We start from the raw sequence: 15,670 nt of genomic DNA on the forward strand, positions 1-15,670 counted from the left end.
AAAAGCCTAATTTCAACTTTTACCAGAAATGCTATTTTAGGTATGAACTAAAAGGCTTATGGAGTTAGAGATGTCCTGACGCTGGTGCTCCTCTAGGAAGGAGTGTAGAACACGTATCCACAAATACTCGAACACAAGGAGAATCCAATGCACTATGACTTTAAGTAGACAATGCATGAATTACACCCAAATGAAAGACCTTTTACATGATACAACTCTTCACTACTGCATACTAAACTTCAGTGGCTCCAACAACTTGGTTTAAAAAAAAAACAGGTTTATTTTTTAGCCAAGACAGATTTTCACATGCCAGAGTCTTCAATTTACAAGGGGGATTGAACATCAGCATCCACTCCTCAGCTGTGAAATTTCTCAGTCAATCAGCAATAAACAGAAAAGGTACATGTGACATAAGAAACAATAATGCAAACGAAAATCTAAATACTGGCACAAAAATGAGAAAATACATTACTGGTGGCATCCTTAAGTATCTGGACCATAAGACTGTTAGCATAAAAAGTAACCAATTAAGAAGCCAGCATTTGGGCTTTTTTACCTAGGGTTAGTCACACATTCAAATAAGAAACAGAACAATTAACCATAGAGACATCATAAGTCTCCTGAATATTCTGCAGGCCCCTACCTTGCTTTTGAAGTAGGATCGTCTCCCATCCACCACTCAACACAAGGCAGAATTTAGTCCCTAAAGAGCGCAGGTAGTGCACATTTGAGAATAAAACAGAATATAACATCACTCTAATTGAAAAACCAGGATGTTTCATGGAGTTTTGGAATGTTCCATAAGTAAACCTGTTAAAGATGCCATTACAGACAGTTACAAAAATCACATACATTGAACTGATTGAACATGACAGTAATTTTAAACAGGAAAATTAGACTGAGCAAACACAATGTTCCAGGAAAGAACTGTGTGTTTTGGGATCTACATTTAATCTTTAAATATATTTATATTTTTATAGTACAGATTGACTTATTTATACATATAAATACAACAGCAGTAAAGAACCAAAAAGATTTGATTTTTAGACTTAAATGGACGAGACTTTTACACATGCATAGAACTCTTTCAGCACATTTCTCAATTTGATTTCTGCTAGAGTTGAAGAAGTTGGAAATATTCTTGTATAATTTTATCACGGGCTTCTTTCCCCTCTCGTGAAAGTGGAGACAATTTCAACACAAAAATGAACATGAAACAGTTCTTCATCTCACCTCCACCCACATCTAACAATATTTGCTCAAATCACACATACCAGTTATTACAGTGATCCGAGAGAAAAGTGTACTTTCACACAGCAGAATCTCAGTCTGACAGACAACCCAGATCTCCTCAGGAACATGAAATTCTTACTCTTGTGTCACTTCTTCTTTAGGCTGTTTGAGCTCAGTCAGTAACTCTTTACCGCTTTCCCCTGCTTTTGAGGCAAAGAGAAGAGCTCCCTGCTTAAAGCCCAGCAGCTTCAAGCTTCTGGCATAATCCGCATATACAGCATGGATCAATTTATGTAAATGAAGCATTAAGGAAAACACAAATTAGTAGCAAAATGAAAAAACTCTGTTTTTTTAATTCTCACTCCTTAGCTTCCCCCAGCTGAAAATGCTGAACATTGCTACCGATTGTGCTAAACCAATGTTTTACAGCACAAATAAAGACAGAAGTTGCTTTAAATTCTATTATTGAATGCATATTAGAATTTATCAGGCAATATGCAGAGTGCTATAAACTAAACCAGATACATTCCAGACATCCATAACTACCTGCCATAACAACATGTCATAACTTGCAAATGCAATGAAGAAGGCCATACTACAAGTATGACTACAAGGTCATACTACATACTACAGGTGCTAATTAGATCTGGAGTTATCTAAATGACTTATTAGTGGCTTCTTTTATTTACAAGTTGACAGCAGTGATGGCTTTATAAAATCCTACCAGGTATTATTTACACATGCATTATCATTTACCGCATACAATACAAACATTAGAGCAACTGTTCAGCTTCCAGAACACCAGGCTGGATGTGCAGACTGTAGTGATACTTCAGATACTTTTAAAAACATTTAGGACATTTTCAGCTCATCCGATCTTGACCTTGAATTTTGTTTTCCCTGCCTCAGAACTGACTCCTCCACGAAGGACTTCAATCACTACAATACTATGTTGATGTAGGTGTTCGATGAAGGGATTATTTTTCACCTGACATACAGTGTTTAAAAGATAAATGAACAGATCAGTGGCAGTGTTCAAGGCAAGGCTGGACAGAGCCTTGGACAACATGGTCTTGTGTGAGGCACCCCTGCCCATGGCAGGGGGCTGGAACTGGATGATCTTAAAGTTCTTTCCAACCCAAACCATTCTGTGATTCTATCATTTCACTACACAGGCTGCAGTAACAGAATAATTTCAAAGCTTTGCAAATAACATTTTATCATCCATTATTTTCTCTCTTATGATCGCTTTTTTCACTTTTAGTTTGTTTCCAGTGCCACAGGCCTCACAAAGCATCAGGAGGAGGTAACGTTATGGGTTTATGCAAGCGACTCCTTTTCACTTCTTTCCTCACACTTCCTTCAAACTACATAACCTGGAAAATAAAAGTAGGAACTCCTGTTTCTGTGCAGGTGAATTCATCTAACCTTGGCACATGCATACTCACTGTGTATGAGTACAGAGATGCAAAAACAGAATTCCAAACAAAAGGATATTTGTATCATCATTAACTTCAAATGCCCCGTACTTCAGACAAGCTTCCACAAATAAAGCTGCTCTATCAAAGTATCTCATACTGGTAAATGGAAAAAAAAAAGAGAGAATAATTTATTAGGACACAAAACAGAAAAGTATTGCAAGGCACTGCATCAAAACACTCGCACACAGGCTTTCTAAAACTTTGCACCTAGGTGTGGAGTGGCAAAGCAATTCTGCACTGAGACCTGAACAGGCTTCTGATCATCACCAAGGTTAAACAGTGCCACCATTTAGCCACCACTATGGCACATGTTCACACTCTCACAGAACGCACTGTTCTCATTTTCTAACGCTGCTGTACTTCGCTCTCTTCATCTTCATGCTTCACAGTCCTTAAGGTTTCACTACATCAGGACAGCGCTGAGTGCTTTCCTCATGTCAGTGCATACTGCTATGCTGCTCCCAGGCTGTATATAGGAACAAGTCATACTGCTCCCATGTCCTGCCTTATGTTCCTCCTGTACCCGTTAGTCTGGCACTGCCCTCTCCCCAAGTTCTTACATCTCCCCCTCCTCCCTGCACTTAAGGAACTGACATCTAATGCAAAACTTAGAAAGATGAAGTCTCAACTCAAAAATAATCATAGCTATTATAAGTTGTTACCGCTTGGTCAGTGGGGTGCTAGCAAACTTAAAGCCTGCAGTAAATTTAAATGCCAGTGTGTTTCCTGAAATTGCAACAGAAACATCAGTTCCAGCACACAGAAATGATGCACTGCTGAGTTCATTAAAGAAAAACATGGTAAAATAGAAACAAATGTCAGAAACTGCAGACCCCCTTCCTCCCCATGTTATAAATGCTTAAATAACAACTTTGGCCAAGGGAAAATACAGAATGCACTGTTTCATCTTTACCTGTGCAGCATCTCTGCTACTTTTGTAAAGCATCCAAGTGACAAGAGGACAAGAATGGCTTTGGACTTCTGGTTGACTTGTGGAGAGCAAAGATGATCTACCCAGCGCTTTAACACATCAGCACACTCCTCTGAGTTCAGACGAACCTTTATAAGATGGGAAAGCGAGTGATGAATTCTCAGTTGCTAATTAAAGAAAGCATTCTGCTTCTGTTTCCATTTTTTCAGTGAAATGCTTTGGGCAGAAGTAAAAGCATCTGAAATGAACGAGTTTTGTTTTCAAAAGTACACTTATCCCTTGAATTAATCTAATATAAAGGAAAATTAGAAATATATAGGCATAAAAATACTCCACTCAGCTCACTCCACATTTACATGTGATTAACACTATCTTTACCACAAGGCTTTTCTAAAAGCCCAAGCATCAAGAAGCTGGAAGTCTTTATCCTATACTGAAGACTTAAGTATGTTTTGTCCTTAAGAGCAGGATTCACTGATTTACAAAATCTGAGCATGACTTTTTCCACACTTTCTGCAGGAAACATAACAGAAACTTTAATTAAGGGGCACAGACAGATCATGCTTACTGACTCCTGTCCGTTTTAATTTGGAGAATTGATCCTGTTTCTAGGTACTTTTACTATAATAATGTCTGCATAGCAAAACAGAAATTGATGCAAATTTATGTGGCTGGTGCTAACTTTAAAGTCAGCACACAGGCTAGCTGGAGCTCAGCATGTCACTGCCAAATTATTTATTCACTTCCAGGAATGGGGATTTTTTTGTACTTTATCAGGAATTCTGTACTGCTGCAGCTGTATGCAACTTCATAAACCACTGCTCAAAAATTAGAATATTAAGTATTCTAACCATTATTAGGCCCCAGTCCTATCATTTGGACAACCAAGGCAGACTTCTGTAGTCAAAAGGCTGATGAAGAATCTGCCAACACTTACTGAATGGATTGGCTTTTTATAGCTTAACACATGGAAAGAACTGATGATGATATTTCAGATTGGTTTTTAGGCTTCTAACTTCGGAGAACTTCAGCATCCTCATCAGCCTTCACACCTATATATACTAAGTAGGTCGTTTCTGTTAGCAAACTGAAAATGAGGAAATTGCAGACCTTTGCAAGCCACGCTGCACGATTCCATTCGCCGTAAGTTTGCAAGTAACGACAGGCATCAGCAGCCTTATCAATCAGACACAGCAGCTGTACACCCTCTGGAAAATAAAAAGCACACTATATAATAAGTTAAAGGAAAGAAAGAGTTGCAATATAAGTGTGAGCAGGTCATTCCTCCCCAGAAAATGATCACTATATACTTCTTAGCATATGAAGATGTAGAAACCCCCTAATTTCTACCATCCAGCTCTCCATATAAGCTGGCTGTCAGTTTTTGTATCTTTTCGTTCTGGGCTACAGGGCTTAGAAAGACCTCACAAATCTCTCATTTATCTTTGTCCTAAATACAAATGACAAAGGGTTCACTGGACTTATCATCATAAAGAGATACTGGTGTTTCTAAGTCTTATAAACAGATTTCACAGCTAATCCTTTATTTTAATGTTGCCCATAGTGTAATTATTAACAGTGAACTGTTACTTGTCCACAGAATATTTTTCTCAGGTAAGTACAGACAACTGTATTTTCTCTGCATGTCTTTCAGTATTTCAGTCAATCATCATACGGTGAACATCTCTTCCATTAAGCAAAATTAACCTGTATGTGCATGTAGACACACTTTTTGAAACAAATTCTGAACTGGAAAGGAAAGTAACTCCATATTTAAACTTCAGTAATAAGAAACCAATTTCTAATTAATTCTTTAATTAGGAAAATGTAAAAATACATGGTTCTATGGGCTTGGACTCTTTTTGTGCAAACAACTGCTAAGAGAAATTACTCCAGAAATATGCTTTCCAATGAAAATTAATCCAAATAAGTTGAACTTTACAACTAGTGATTATTTTTGTGGTAACTACTCCAGGTAGTACATACTATTACATATGCAACATATAAGATCTATTACAACAGGACATCTCTCCCATGTCCATTAGCAGCCTTAATAATGTTCAGAATTACTGGTTTATAAGCAAATGGAGAATTAAAGTTGCCTTTTACCAGCGAGCTTTCCATTGGCTATCATGTTGGTTGCTACCAGTTTAATGGTACTTTGAGATGGACCCGATGAGGTGACAGTTGTGACCAAACAAGCTTTGAGTGAATCGCAGTAATAATGTGCATTCTCTGAACTCGTTTCTAACAGCAGTTGCACTGCTCTGTCAGTCTGGCAAGAGAAACAAAAATGTAACTTTGATCACAACATATTTACTTTTGGTTAAAGACGTAATATTTTTACCCTTTTAAAGACATGGAACAAATACCAATGAAAGTTATTCTAAATTAGAGTGCAAAAATATCTACCAGAATAGTAATAATTAGGATTCTATTTCAATTAAACATATGCAGTAGGATAACATTTAAAACCCCATCATGAATATAATGTTTAATCACAGACCAACATTTCTAGGAAAGAATATTTATTTCTTTGCTTACATATACTTTTGCAGAGTTATAAAAAGAGGAGAAGCATTTAAAATAGGCAGAGAAGAAATAAAATTGTAAAGATGCAGAAACCAGGCCAGGATCTGAAGGACTGATTCAATTCCTGCTATTTTAAAACAAAGGTAGAATTCATCCATTTAAAATGTAAGTTACAGCTAACATACAGCTGAGCACCTAATCGGTGGGGCTCGTTACATTGCCTGCAGACACCTGTCTCCAAATGGAATGAATCACTATAGGCATGTCACCTCTGCCTGTTCCTAAAATGAGGTGCCTAACTTCTAGAGAGGTCATTTTGGTGAGGCCAGTCAAACTGAAGGCTTAGATAATTACAGAAATAATGATAAGCCCCATTAAATACATATTAAAATCCAGTGATTCAATAAGCTGGCATTTTAGAAGTTCAAGAAACTGGCATTTTAAACTTACTATCTACAGAGTAAGTATTTCTGGCATTTTCTACTGGTAACATGTGTTGACATGCTCAAATGCAAAGTGACACAGAAATCAATTAAGTTCAAGCCAGCAATACCAAAGCTATTTTTGGAAATGGATGCAGCACACCTGCACTTGCAGGGAGCAGCTCATGAGCTATACTGTACACGGTGTCAGTAAGCAGCTCTGTACAGTGTCTCAATGCCCAGTACAGATCTGCCAAAAGCTTAGGTTTATCCTTTGTTACCTAAAAGGAGTTTTTTTAGGGTTCCCATGAAAATGGAATAGTCTTGAAGGAGGTAACAACAAATATTACCATACACCGTGTCACTCCACACAGTCTGCAGTGCAGTAACGCATTAAGACAGCAAAAAACGTGCACTGGGTGAATAAAAGTATGACACAGTACATATGAATCAGACAAAGCCTTACTTGAACAGGGCAAGTACATAAAATGGACAGAGAAGAAGAATAAAAAATTCAAATATTACCCACAAACCTGGCCCAAGAGAAGAAGTTGATCAGCACATTTCCTGGTATGATCATATGTTGATCTCTTCACTTCCTGGAGATTCACCCTTTCCAATTGAAATTTCTGTATGAAGAAGAAAAATATTTGAAATGTAAGATTACCATAAGAAATAAATAAAAACAAAGCATTTACAAGATATGGAAGTATTTTGAGAGTTTTTGGTACACCCTTTAATTTTAAATAACGAGGAGTGATTTAACCCAGAGTGGTATGTTACTAATAACAGTGAAATACGTACAGAGAAAAGCTAGTAAGTAAGATTTCAATGCGGAGCATTTATTGTGCTGATGACATTCTTAATACATATATTTTCTAATTCCTCAGAATACCTGGAAGTAGTGATTTTCACACAGTATGTCATAGCATATATCCAAGGGATTAACCAGCTGTTCTTGAAGGATAGCTGCATCTATTTGTTTTGCTGGCTTTTCTTGGGATAAGCTGTGCAGATAGTGGGCAGCAACAGTCCAGAAATGCAGTTCAGATTCATCTCCATACAGTCTGAGAAGATGCAAATCAGGACATGAAATACATTTGTATTTTTTATATGTAGCATAAAAATATCATACAGTTTAAAATATCTTTCTACAAGGACCATTTCATTCTTGTGTACACCACAAGAACTTTGCATTATCAATGGGACAAACAAGATAAGATTAAGGAATGACAGTCAGCAAGCTAGGTAAGTAAGAGGCTATGCAGAAGATTGTTACAATAGCAATTAAACTCAGCGAATGTTCAACATGTAAGTATGTGGAAACTGATTATTTTATTAATATTTTACACTTAGCAACTTTCCTGTAACTGAAAGAGGATATTAGTGATTAAGTCTGAAAAACATCCCTGAATAGAGACAGACTAAAATAAGCTACAGTTTAGGCAGAACAACAGAGAACAAACACATCTGAAATAAAAATCAGGCCTTCACCTATTTGCAAACATACCATTGTGTGTTTTGAAGTTCTGAATTACATTTCTGGGCATAGAATCATAGAATAATTAGGGTTGGAAAGGACCTTAAGATCACCTAGTTCCAACCCCCCTGCCATGGGCAGGGACACCTTACACTAAATCATATTACCCAAGGCCTCATCCAACCTGGCCTTGAACACTGCCAGGGACGGAGCATTCGCAACTTCCCTGGACAACCCATACCAGTGCCTCACCACCCTCACAGGAAAGAATTTCCTCCTTATACCCAATCTAAACTTCCCCTGTTTCAGTTTTAACCCATTACCCCTTGTCCTGTCACTACAGTCCCTAATGAAGAGTCCCTCCCCAGCATCCCTATAGGCCCCCTTCAGATACTGGAAGGCTGCTCTGAGGTCTCCACGCAGCCTTCTCTTCTCCAGGCTGAACAGCCCCAACTTCCTCAGCCTGTCTTCATACGGGAGGTGCTCCAGTCCCCTGAGCATCCTCGTGGCCTCCTCTGGACTTGTTCCAACAGTTCCATGTCCTTTTTATGTTGAGGACACCAGAACTGCACACAATGCTCCAGGTGAGGTCTCCCGAGAGCAGAGTAGAGGGGCAGGATCACCTCCTTCGACCTGCTGGTCACGCTCCTTTTGATGCAGCCCAGGATACGGTTGCTTTCTGGGCTGCGAGCACACACTGAAGCTGGCTCATGTTCATTTTCTCATCAGCCAACACCCCCAAGTCCTTCTCCTTGGGCTGCTCTGAATCTCTTCTCTGCCCAACCTGTAGCTGTGCCTGGGATTGCTCCCACCCAGGTGTAGGACCTTGTACTTGGCATGGTTAAACTTCATGAGGTTGGCATCAGCCCACCTCACAAATGTGTCACGGTCCCTCTGGATGGCATTCCTTCCCTCCAGGGCATCAACCCAACCACACAGCTTGGTGTCATCGGCAAACTTGCTGAGGGCGCACTCAATCCCACTGTCCATGGCAGCAACGAAGATGTTAAACAAGACCGGTCCCAACACCGATCCCTGAGGGACACCACTCGTTACTGGTCTCCAGCCGGACACTGAGCCATTGACCACAACAATCTGTGTGCGGCCATCCAGCCAGTTCTTTATCCACCGAGTGGTCCATCCATCAAATTGATGTCTCTCCAATTTAGAGACAAGGATGTTGTGTGGGACAGTGTTGAACGCTTTACACAAGTCCAGGTAGATGACATCAACTGCTCTAACCCTGTCCATCAGTTCTGTAGCCCCATCATAGAAGGCCACCAAATTGGTGAGGCAGGATTTCCCCTTAGTGAAACCATGCTGGCTGTCATCAAGCACCTTGCTGATTTTCATTGTAAAACTAAATGCAATGTAGGCAGGAGAACCGCATTTGTGCAAGTACTGCCGAGACACAAGGAAGTTCTCTGCATGCAGCAAGTAAACCAAAACTGCTTCAGTGAGGTAACATTGCCATTTTCAGCCCTAAAAACACTCTTAATACAGGGATAAATGGTTTAGGAATTAGACTGAGTTAAAAGAGAGTTAGTTGAGTACTTACACATCAACACATTTACATACATTAATAGGATCAAGACTTATTAGGAAACATTTGATGTAGTTATCTGAATCTTTACTACCTGGCAACTAGGAGGCATCTTTGCAAGAGAGTAAAGTCTGGATCAAGCAAAAGTTTCTTTATGTCACTGCAAAAAAGAGATAAAGAGAAGGGCATGAACAACCTGTAAAATGCTGTGCAAGTTTTGGTTATTGGTTGGTTTTGAACAGAAATAGGATGTAGGATGTTATCACCAAAAAAATCAAACCCAAAAATACACAATTTCTTTTCTGAAATGAAAAAATGTGTCTATCAAAACAATACAAGGAAGTATGCATAATCTGAAACTGACCTCAAGAGACATGTCACTCAGTTTAAATACAAACAGTGAGTCCATCAGGAACCCATTATTCATGTAATAAAGGGAGTGACCACAAGGGTGTACACAAAGCAATAAATTACTCTGCAGTGATTCTACAAATTACACAATTAATTCAATTACAAGTAATTTTGCAACTCTGCAGTGCCACAGTCCATGATATCCATGTACATGAATTCAGGTTTTCTACATGTTTCAGGTTGAATAAAAAAGTTATCTTTTGTATCTTACTAAATAAAAGAACACAAGGAAAACGGAAAACCTTCTGTTTATTTTCTTTAAATATCATAGAATCACAGAATGGTTTGGGTTGGAAGGGACCTTAAAGCTCACCCAGTTCCAACCCCCTGCCATGGGCAGGGACACCTTCCACTAGAGCAGGTTGCTGAAAGCCACATTCAACCCAAACTTTTCATAGTTTAAATGGAATATCAAAATCTTTTTTCCGTGTAAGCAGAATAATTTGCAAAAATATTACCTTGGAAGTATATCTCCAATAAAGGATTTTTACAATCGTTTGCCTTTTCTTCCTCAGAGCTTAAATATCGTAGCAAACCTTGGGGTATATAAGCACCAGTGTCCAATGAAGTCTGGACCAACATCAAAGAACCAAACATCACTGAGAATTACTGCCAAAGAATTATGAATGCTCAGTGGTCAGTTACAAACTATATACTAACCCTAATCAGTGCCTTTGAAACTGTTCTTGTCAGACACTACTATAGTAAAACCATGTTAAAAATTCAATATTGATTTCCATCACGCTTTACATATATTCAGAACAATGCATTTTAAGCACTGAGTCAGTACTGAACAAACCATTTTGAGAGAGTTTGCTTATTTAAAAAAAATATATTGTTCAGATTGTATTATGGTGTATTTTTAATTAGAAAAAAAGAAATAAAAAAATAATATCCTCAATAAAATGAATAAAGTACCACCTTGAAAAACTACATAAAACTTAAGTGTGTTTAAGATAAAAGCTGTCATTACTCAAGCTTATCTTTAGAGACGCAAAAAGTATTCTTTCTACATTAAGCTGTTAACTGCCACAAATTCAGGGGTTTTGCCTTCCCTGAATTCCCTAGCTTACTCAAATATTAATAAGGAAAATTCTTACTTGGACAACGAATTCAACTGCTCTTGAAGGAGGTTTTTAATATTTTCATTCTCTGGATAATCCCTGGATAAAAAAGAAAAAAAGAAAAGAAGTAAACAGGTTTCCTATATTACCAAAAATGACAGAATTATCTGAAATTAAAAAGTGTTACTGGTAGTAGAAAAAGACAAGCACATATATAGAAATAATCTTTCATATTCTTAGGGTAAGCCATTCATTCAAGATTCTTTGTCTGGTTCCAAAATAGCAGTGAAAACTTGGTTTGCTTTCTCTCAACTTCAGTCAGTGCCACCAATCTTTCATTCACCACTTCTCTTCATGAACCTTGAATTTTATGAAAATGCCAATGCCAAACCCATTGATATGCAACTACCAATGGTATACAAACACAATAAAGGATACAAAAAGGTGCTCCAACTATGATGTGAAGCACAGCTCCCTAAAAGTAAAGCCAGGCCTACGCAAAAATCCTGCCAGCACCTTAGAGAGCAATTTTCAATAGCCAAGTTCTACTGAAAGTCAGAATAAATAAAATACTTCACCTTAAAGCTCCTTAATCATTTTTAGTAATAAATACTGAAGCTATTATTTTCTTGACTGTCTCAAAGAGTGAGGAAACTTATATGTCTAAAACAGTTACTTGCGCAGAAAGACCAGCAAAAGATGTAGGCTTAGAAACAACAGTAACATTTTACATATAGATACATATTTCTTCTTACGTGTTTATAATATCTAGAGAATATTTCTCATTCCACGGCTGATGCAACAAGAATGCTTTTAAAGCTAATGAAGCCCTTGGAACAAGCAGATAGGGGCACCAAGCAGGTTCTGAAATAAAGGGGAAAGATTCATTGTTGAGCAGCTAATGTGCAATAGCACTGTGTTCAGTAACCATAAAATGTACCACCTTGTTTTCAAGCACCAGAAGAAACTCATAAATCACTGTCTTTTCATATACACAGCATGGCTTACTAGACATAAAAGATTATCTTTACACACAAGCAAAAACATTTCATTGAAGGTAGAGGGTTATCAACCATGCTCAAATGAGAGTTTCAGGACATTCCATACTAAGGTTAGCCAGATTCCTGGAATACATTTAAGTAGAGCTGTATACAGTGATTACTGCTACTACAAGGACATGCTGGAGAGTAAGTACAGCTATACCAAAATCTACCACAATGCATGTTCTAGTTTTAGTTTACAATTGTAGTTTCTACAGCATTATACAAGGATAAATACCCCCTATCTGATAAGAATAGTGTGTAGTTTAATACATGTCTATATTAGTAAAGAAATAACATTAAAATCATGGCACTAACTGTGCTATATAGTTATATGCTAATCATACAACTTTAAGGCAGTAAGTCTATTCAGTACAAGGTTTGGATGATAAACACAGTAAACATTACCCACTAAGTAAAAAAATAAGTATCAACCAGCTACATTATTAAATATTCAGCAATTCCCTGTACTTCATGTGCACTGAATGATAAAGGAATCTTTTCACTGTGACTTTGTAATTAAAAGGTTACCACGGTATAGAGGCAGAAGGACAGCTAAATCACAGGCAGCCTTAAACCCTGGCATATCCCAATTTCAGTGTGCTTGGATTTAGAACATTAATTTTTATAGCTTAATATTACAGAATTTATTTGATAGTAAAAATAGCTGTGATAAACTATGTGTTTCCTCAAACGTCCCACACCAGAGCCCCCCACACTGTAATTTTATTACACATGTCTTTATTACATATGTCTTTATGTTAGGGAAATTGTATGAGTGAAGGCAGGATTGACCAAAAAAAGACCAAAATAAAGGCAGTTATTTGGAACATCAGTAATAAAAAAATGTAGCTTAGCTAGTTCAATATTTAAATTCCCTTCTTAAAGATACAGCCAAAAAAGTCAAACAGCACCAATATGGCTATTTTAGAGTTCAGTGGGAAAATCTACTTTGAAAAGTAACAGATCAGTCTACAAACTGCTTTTGATCTCTGTGAATATTCAAAAGGACATTTTCACACGTTAAGAAATCTTTCAAACTCATGTGATGAATTTAAGCAATGTAGGTACTGATACTCAATTGATGTATCCAGGATTTTTAGGTCAACTTGCTAGAAATTTGTACAAAAAGCCTCTTATTTTGTTATCTTTATTGCAATTAAGATACTCAAAAGTATAGTTTATTCAGGAGCTTAAACATGCACAAAACCCACACCTATATGACCTAAGCCTGAAAAAATTTATCTGCATCTATGAAAAACCTACTATGGGGACACCTAATCCTCTGGATGGGACAATTCTCTGTTCTAATAGAAATGCTGAACACTTTTATGGTTCACTTTCAAAGTGAAGTATCTAGCAGTCAACAGCCAGGAAGAAATCAACATACCTATTAAGTCCTGTTCATCCATTCTAAAACATGACGCTTTCATGGACAAGTCTAAAACCCGAATGCACCCGTCATCTGATGCCAAGACCACTTTGTCTGAAGTGCACCAGTCCACATCCAAGATTCGGAAATTGACGTTCCTTCCACTCCTTAAACTGCTCACCATTTGCACCTTGAAAAGTCATTTTTCATTTTTAGTAGGCTTTCCATCACACAGTGTAAGACTCTGCCACACGCCCATAAGGCACACCACAGAATTTGCAGTAAAAGGTGAAGTTAGTCATAAATCATTTTAATGCTGATCTTTTCTGAAGAGCAGGGAAATTCAGAAACCTTGGAGTAGGGCATATGGTTGCCCTGAAACAATGCTTCCCAACTGATAGCTGAGAAAAGATCCTTTTGAGCACAGCTGTACAGCTGCCTTTTGTGGTTTTTGTATCACTCGTGTTTTGTCTGACGTAACACTTCCATGGTAAACTGGTTTAAACTTTTCCATTGCAGTCCCTGATCAACACGCATCAAGGCAAAAGTGAGTGTCTCATTAATTAAATCATGCTCTTCACAAACATATAAATAATGAGCTTGTCCAGAAATACATTTTGACGTACTATTAACATAACATTATGGGAATAGGATGATTTATTGTCCACAAACCAGAGATGCAAAATGTTCCAAACTGCACTTTTAACCACAGGTCAGTAGTTAGACATTTTGTAACCCTTCGGTAGCATCACCAAACATTATAATTGTTATTATAAGGAAATACTTATGAAGCCTCTGCTGCACTCTGCGGCTGTTTTGTTTCACTTACTCTAGGGCAAAGCATGGAGTTAAGAGAGATTAAAAGTCCAACAGCACTAGAGCATGATTACTCTCAGTTGTGACAGAATTAGAGAAAAATGTGGAAATATTGGTAACTGGTCGTAGGCAAAGATGAAGTTCTCAGGAGAGGATTACATGGAAAATAGTAAAATATTTCTATAGATATTCTGAAAGATTTTTGGCTGAAAATATGAATTAATTTTAAATGCTTTCATGTAGGAAACTCTTTTCCTTGTCCCAGAAAAAGAGAGGGAACAGCTACAGGAAGAGTATCCAATGCTATCAAAACTATTTAAATGTGTTTCATGGGATAACATTCTATTGTGCCTACATAATTCACAGGTGTTGGTTGTATATGCTCTCCAATTCTGATCATCAGAGAGAGTTTCACATTGTTCAAATTAAGCGTCAAAGTAAGTTTGGAGCTAGTGTTCACTGCAAAGTGAACAGAAAAAAAACAATTCCCATTTCATACCCTCATGTCCCGAATTTACTCGGGGGGACTAAGTTAAACCAGTACAATTACCTTTCCTGCCCCATGGTAGGATAATCCCTCGAAAGACCCATGAAGCAAATACAGAAGGTATGTGATCATTATTTCAGAATTCCTGAGGAAGAAGCTGGTCAATGTTAATGAACAAGCTGCTTCCTGGTATTCCCTACCAAATTAAATCCATGCAATGACAAATCCATACTCTTGACTACGCAGAGAAATTAAGAAACCTGGAGTAAAAATATTCTTGTCCATAAATTGAATTCTAATACTGAGGATTCCCCTTAAATTTTCAACATGTAACTCCAAAACATTACAGAAGAATGACAAAAAGTATCTCGGAGACACTGTTGGCTTTATGTGTGAAAGGAACTTTTCACTGATGACAGATTAAATATGCTTTATAGGAACTAAAAGCCATACAAATTTACCACACAACTGTCAGCAAGAAATCAGGACTAACTAAAACTTAACCACTGACTTGCTCTGATTTTCAGTAGTATGCACACTTTGCAGAGAAGCCCATACCAAAAGAAGAGACACTCACCTCTTTTGAATCCCAAATTTCTGCTCCATCGTTGTACATTGCAAGCAGTTTTTGATTTCCTTTGCCTGGGGCAAACCGGATCTTTTTCACCCAGCTTCGGTGTGTAGGAATCCCCCTAAGAAACGCAAAGCACAAAAATTAGTATCAATCATCCTGTACCTAATCTTGTGGGTAGTTAAATCCTTCCTATGAATGTTACAGATCCTGATATTGTACAGATTGAGAAGGAGAAAAATCAATCTATCTATGCACACACATAAATGGCTATCCAAATTATAAAA

General features: G+C 37.6%; 1 protein-coding gene across 4 annotated transcripts in view; it reads right to left on the minus strand.

Moving 5' to 3' along the window:
* Nucleotides 1-266: 266 nt before the first annotated feature.
* Nucleotides 267-15,670, minus strand: part of WDR11 (WD repeat domain 11) — a 48,016-nt gene continuing 32,612 nt past the window's right edge. For all 4 annotated transcript variants that reach the window (XM_062635311.1, XM_062635310.1, XM_062635307.1 and 1 more), the window contains exons 18-29: nucleotides 15,390-15,504; nucleotides 13,528-13,699; nucleotides 11,853-11,961; nucleotides 11,134-11,196; nucleotides 9,717-9,782; nucleotides 7,495-7,666; nucleotides 7,133-7,228; nucleotides 5,755-5,920; nucleotides 4,756-4,853; nucleotides 3,628-3,773; nucleotides 2,728-2,810; nucleotides 267-1,523 (exon numbers count right to left, since the gene is read on the minus strand). In XM_062635311.1, the coding sequence (XP_062491295.1) occupies nucleotides 1,369-1,523; nucleotides 2,728-2,810; nucleotides 3,628-3,773; nucleotides 4,756-4,853; nucleotides 5,755-5,920; nucleotides 7,133-7,228; nucleotides 7,495-7,666; nucleotides 9,717-9,782; nucleotides 11,134-11,196; nucleotides 11,853-11,961; nucleotides 13,528-13,699; nucleotides 15,390-15,504 (1,441 nt within the window). In that variant the 3' untranslated portion in view covers nucleotides 267-1,368. The remainder of the gene's footprint in view (nucleotides 1,524-2,727; nucleotides 2,811-3,627; nucleotides 3,774-4,755; nucleotides 4,854-5,754; nucleotides 5,921-7,132; nucleotides 7,229-7,494; nucleotides 7,667-9,716; nucleotides 9,783-11,133; nucleotides 11,197-11,852; nucleotides 11,962-13,527; nucleotides 13,700-15,389; nucleotides 15,505-15,670) is intronic.

Source organism: Pezoporus occidentalis, unplaced genomic scaffold (genome assembly GCF_034315485.1).
Source record: "Pezoporus occidentalis ecotype Australia unplaced genomic scaffold, CSIRO_AGI_Poc_V1 ctg45, whole genome shotgun sequence".
NCBI classification, from domain to species: Eukaryota; Metazoa; Chordata; class Aves; order Psittaciformes; family Psittacidae; genus Pezoporus; species Pezoporus occidentalis.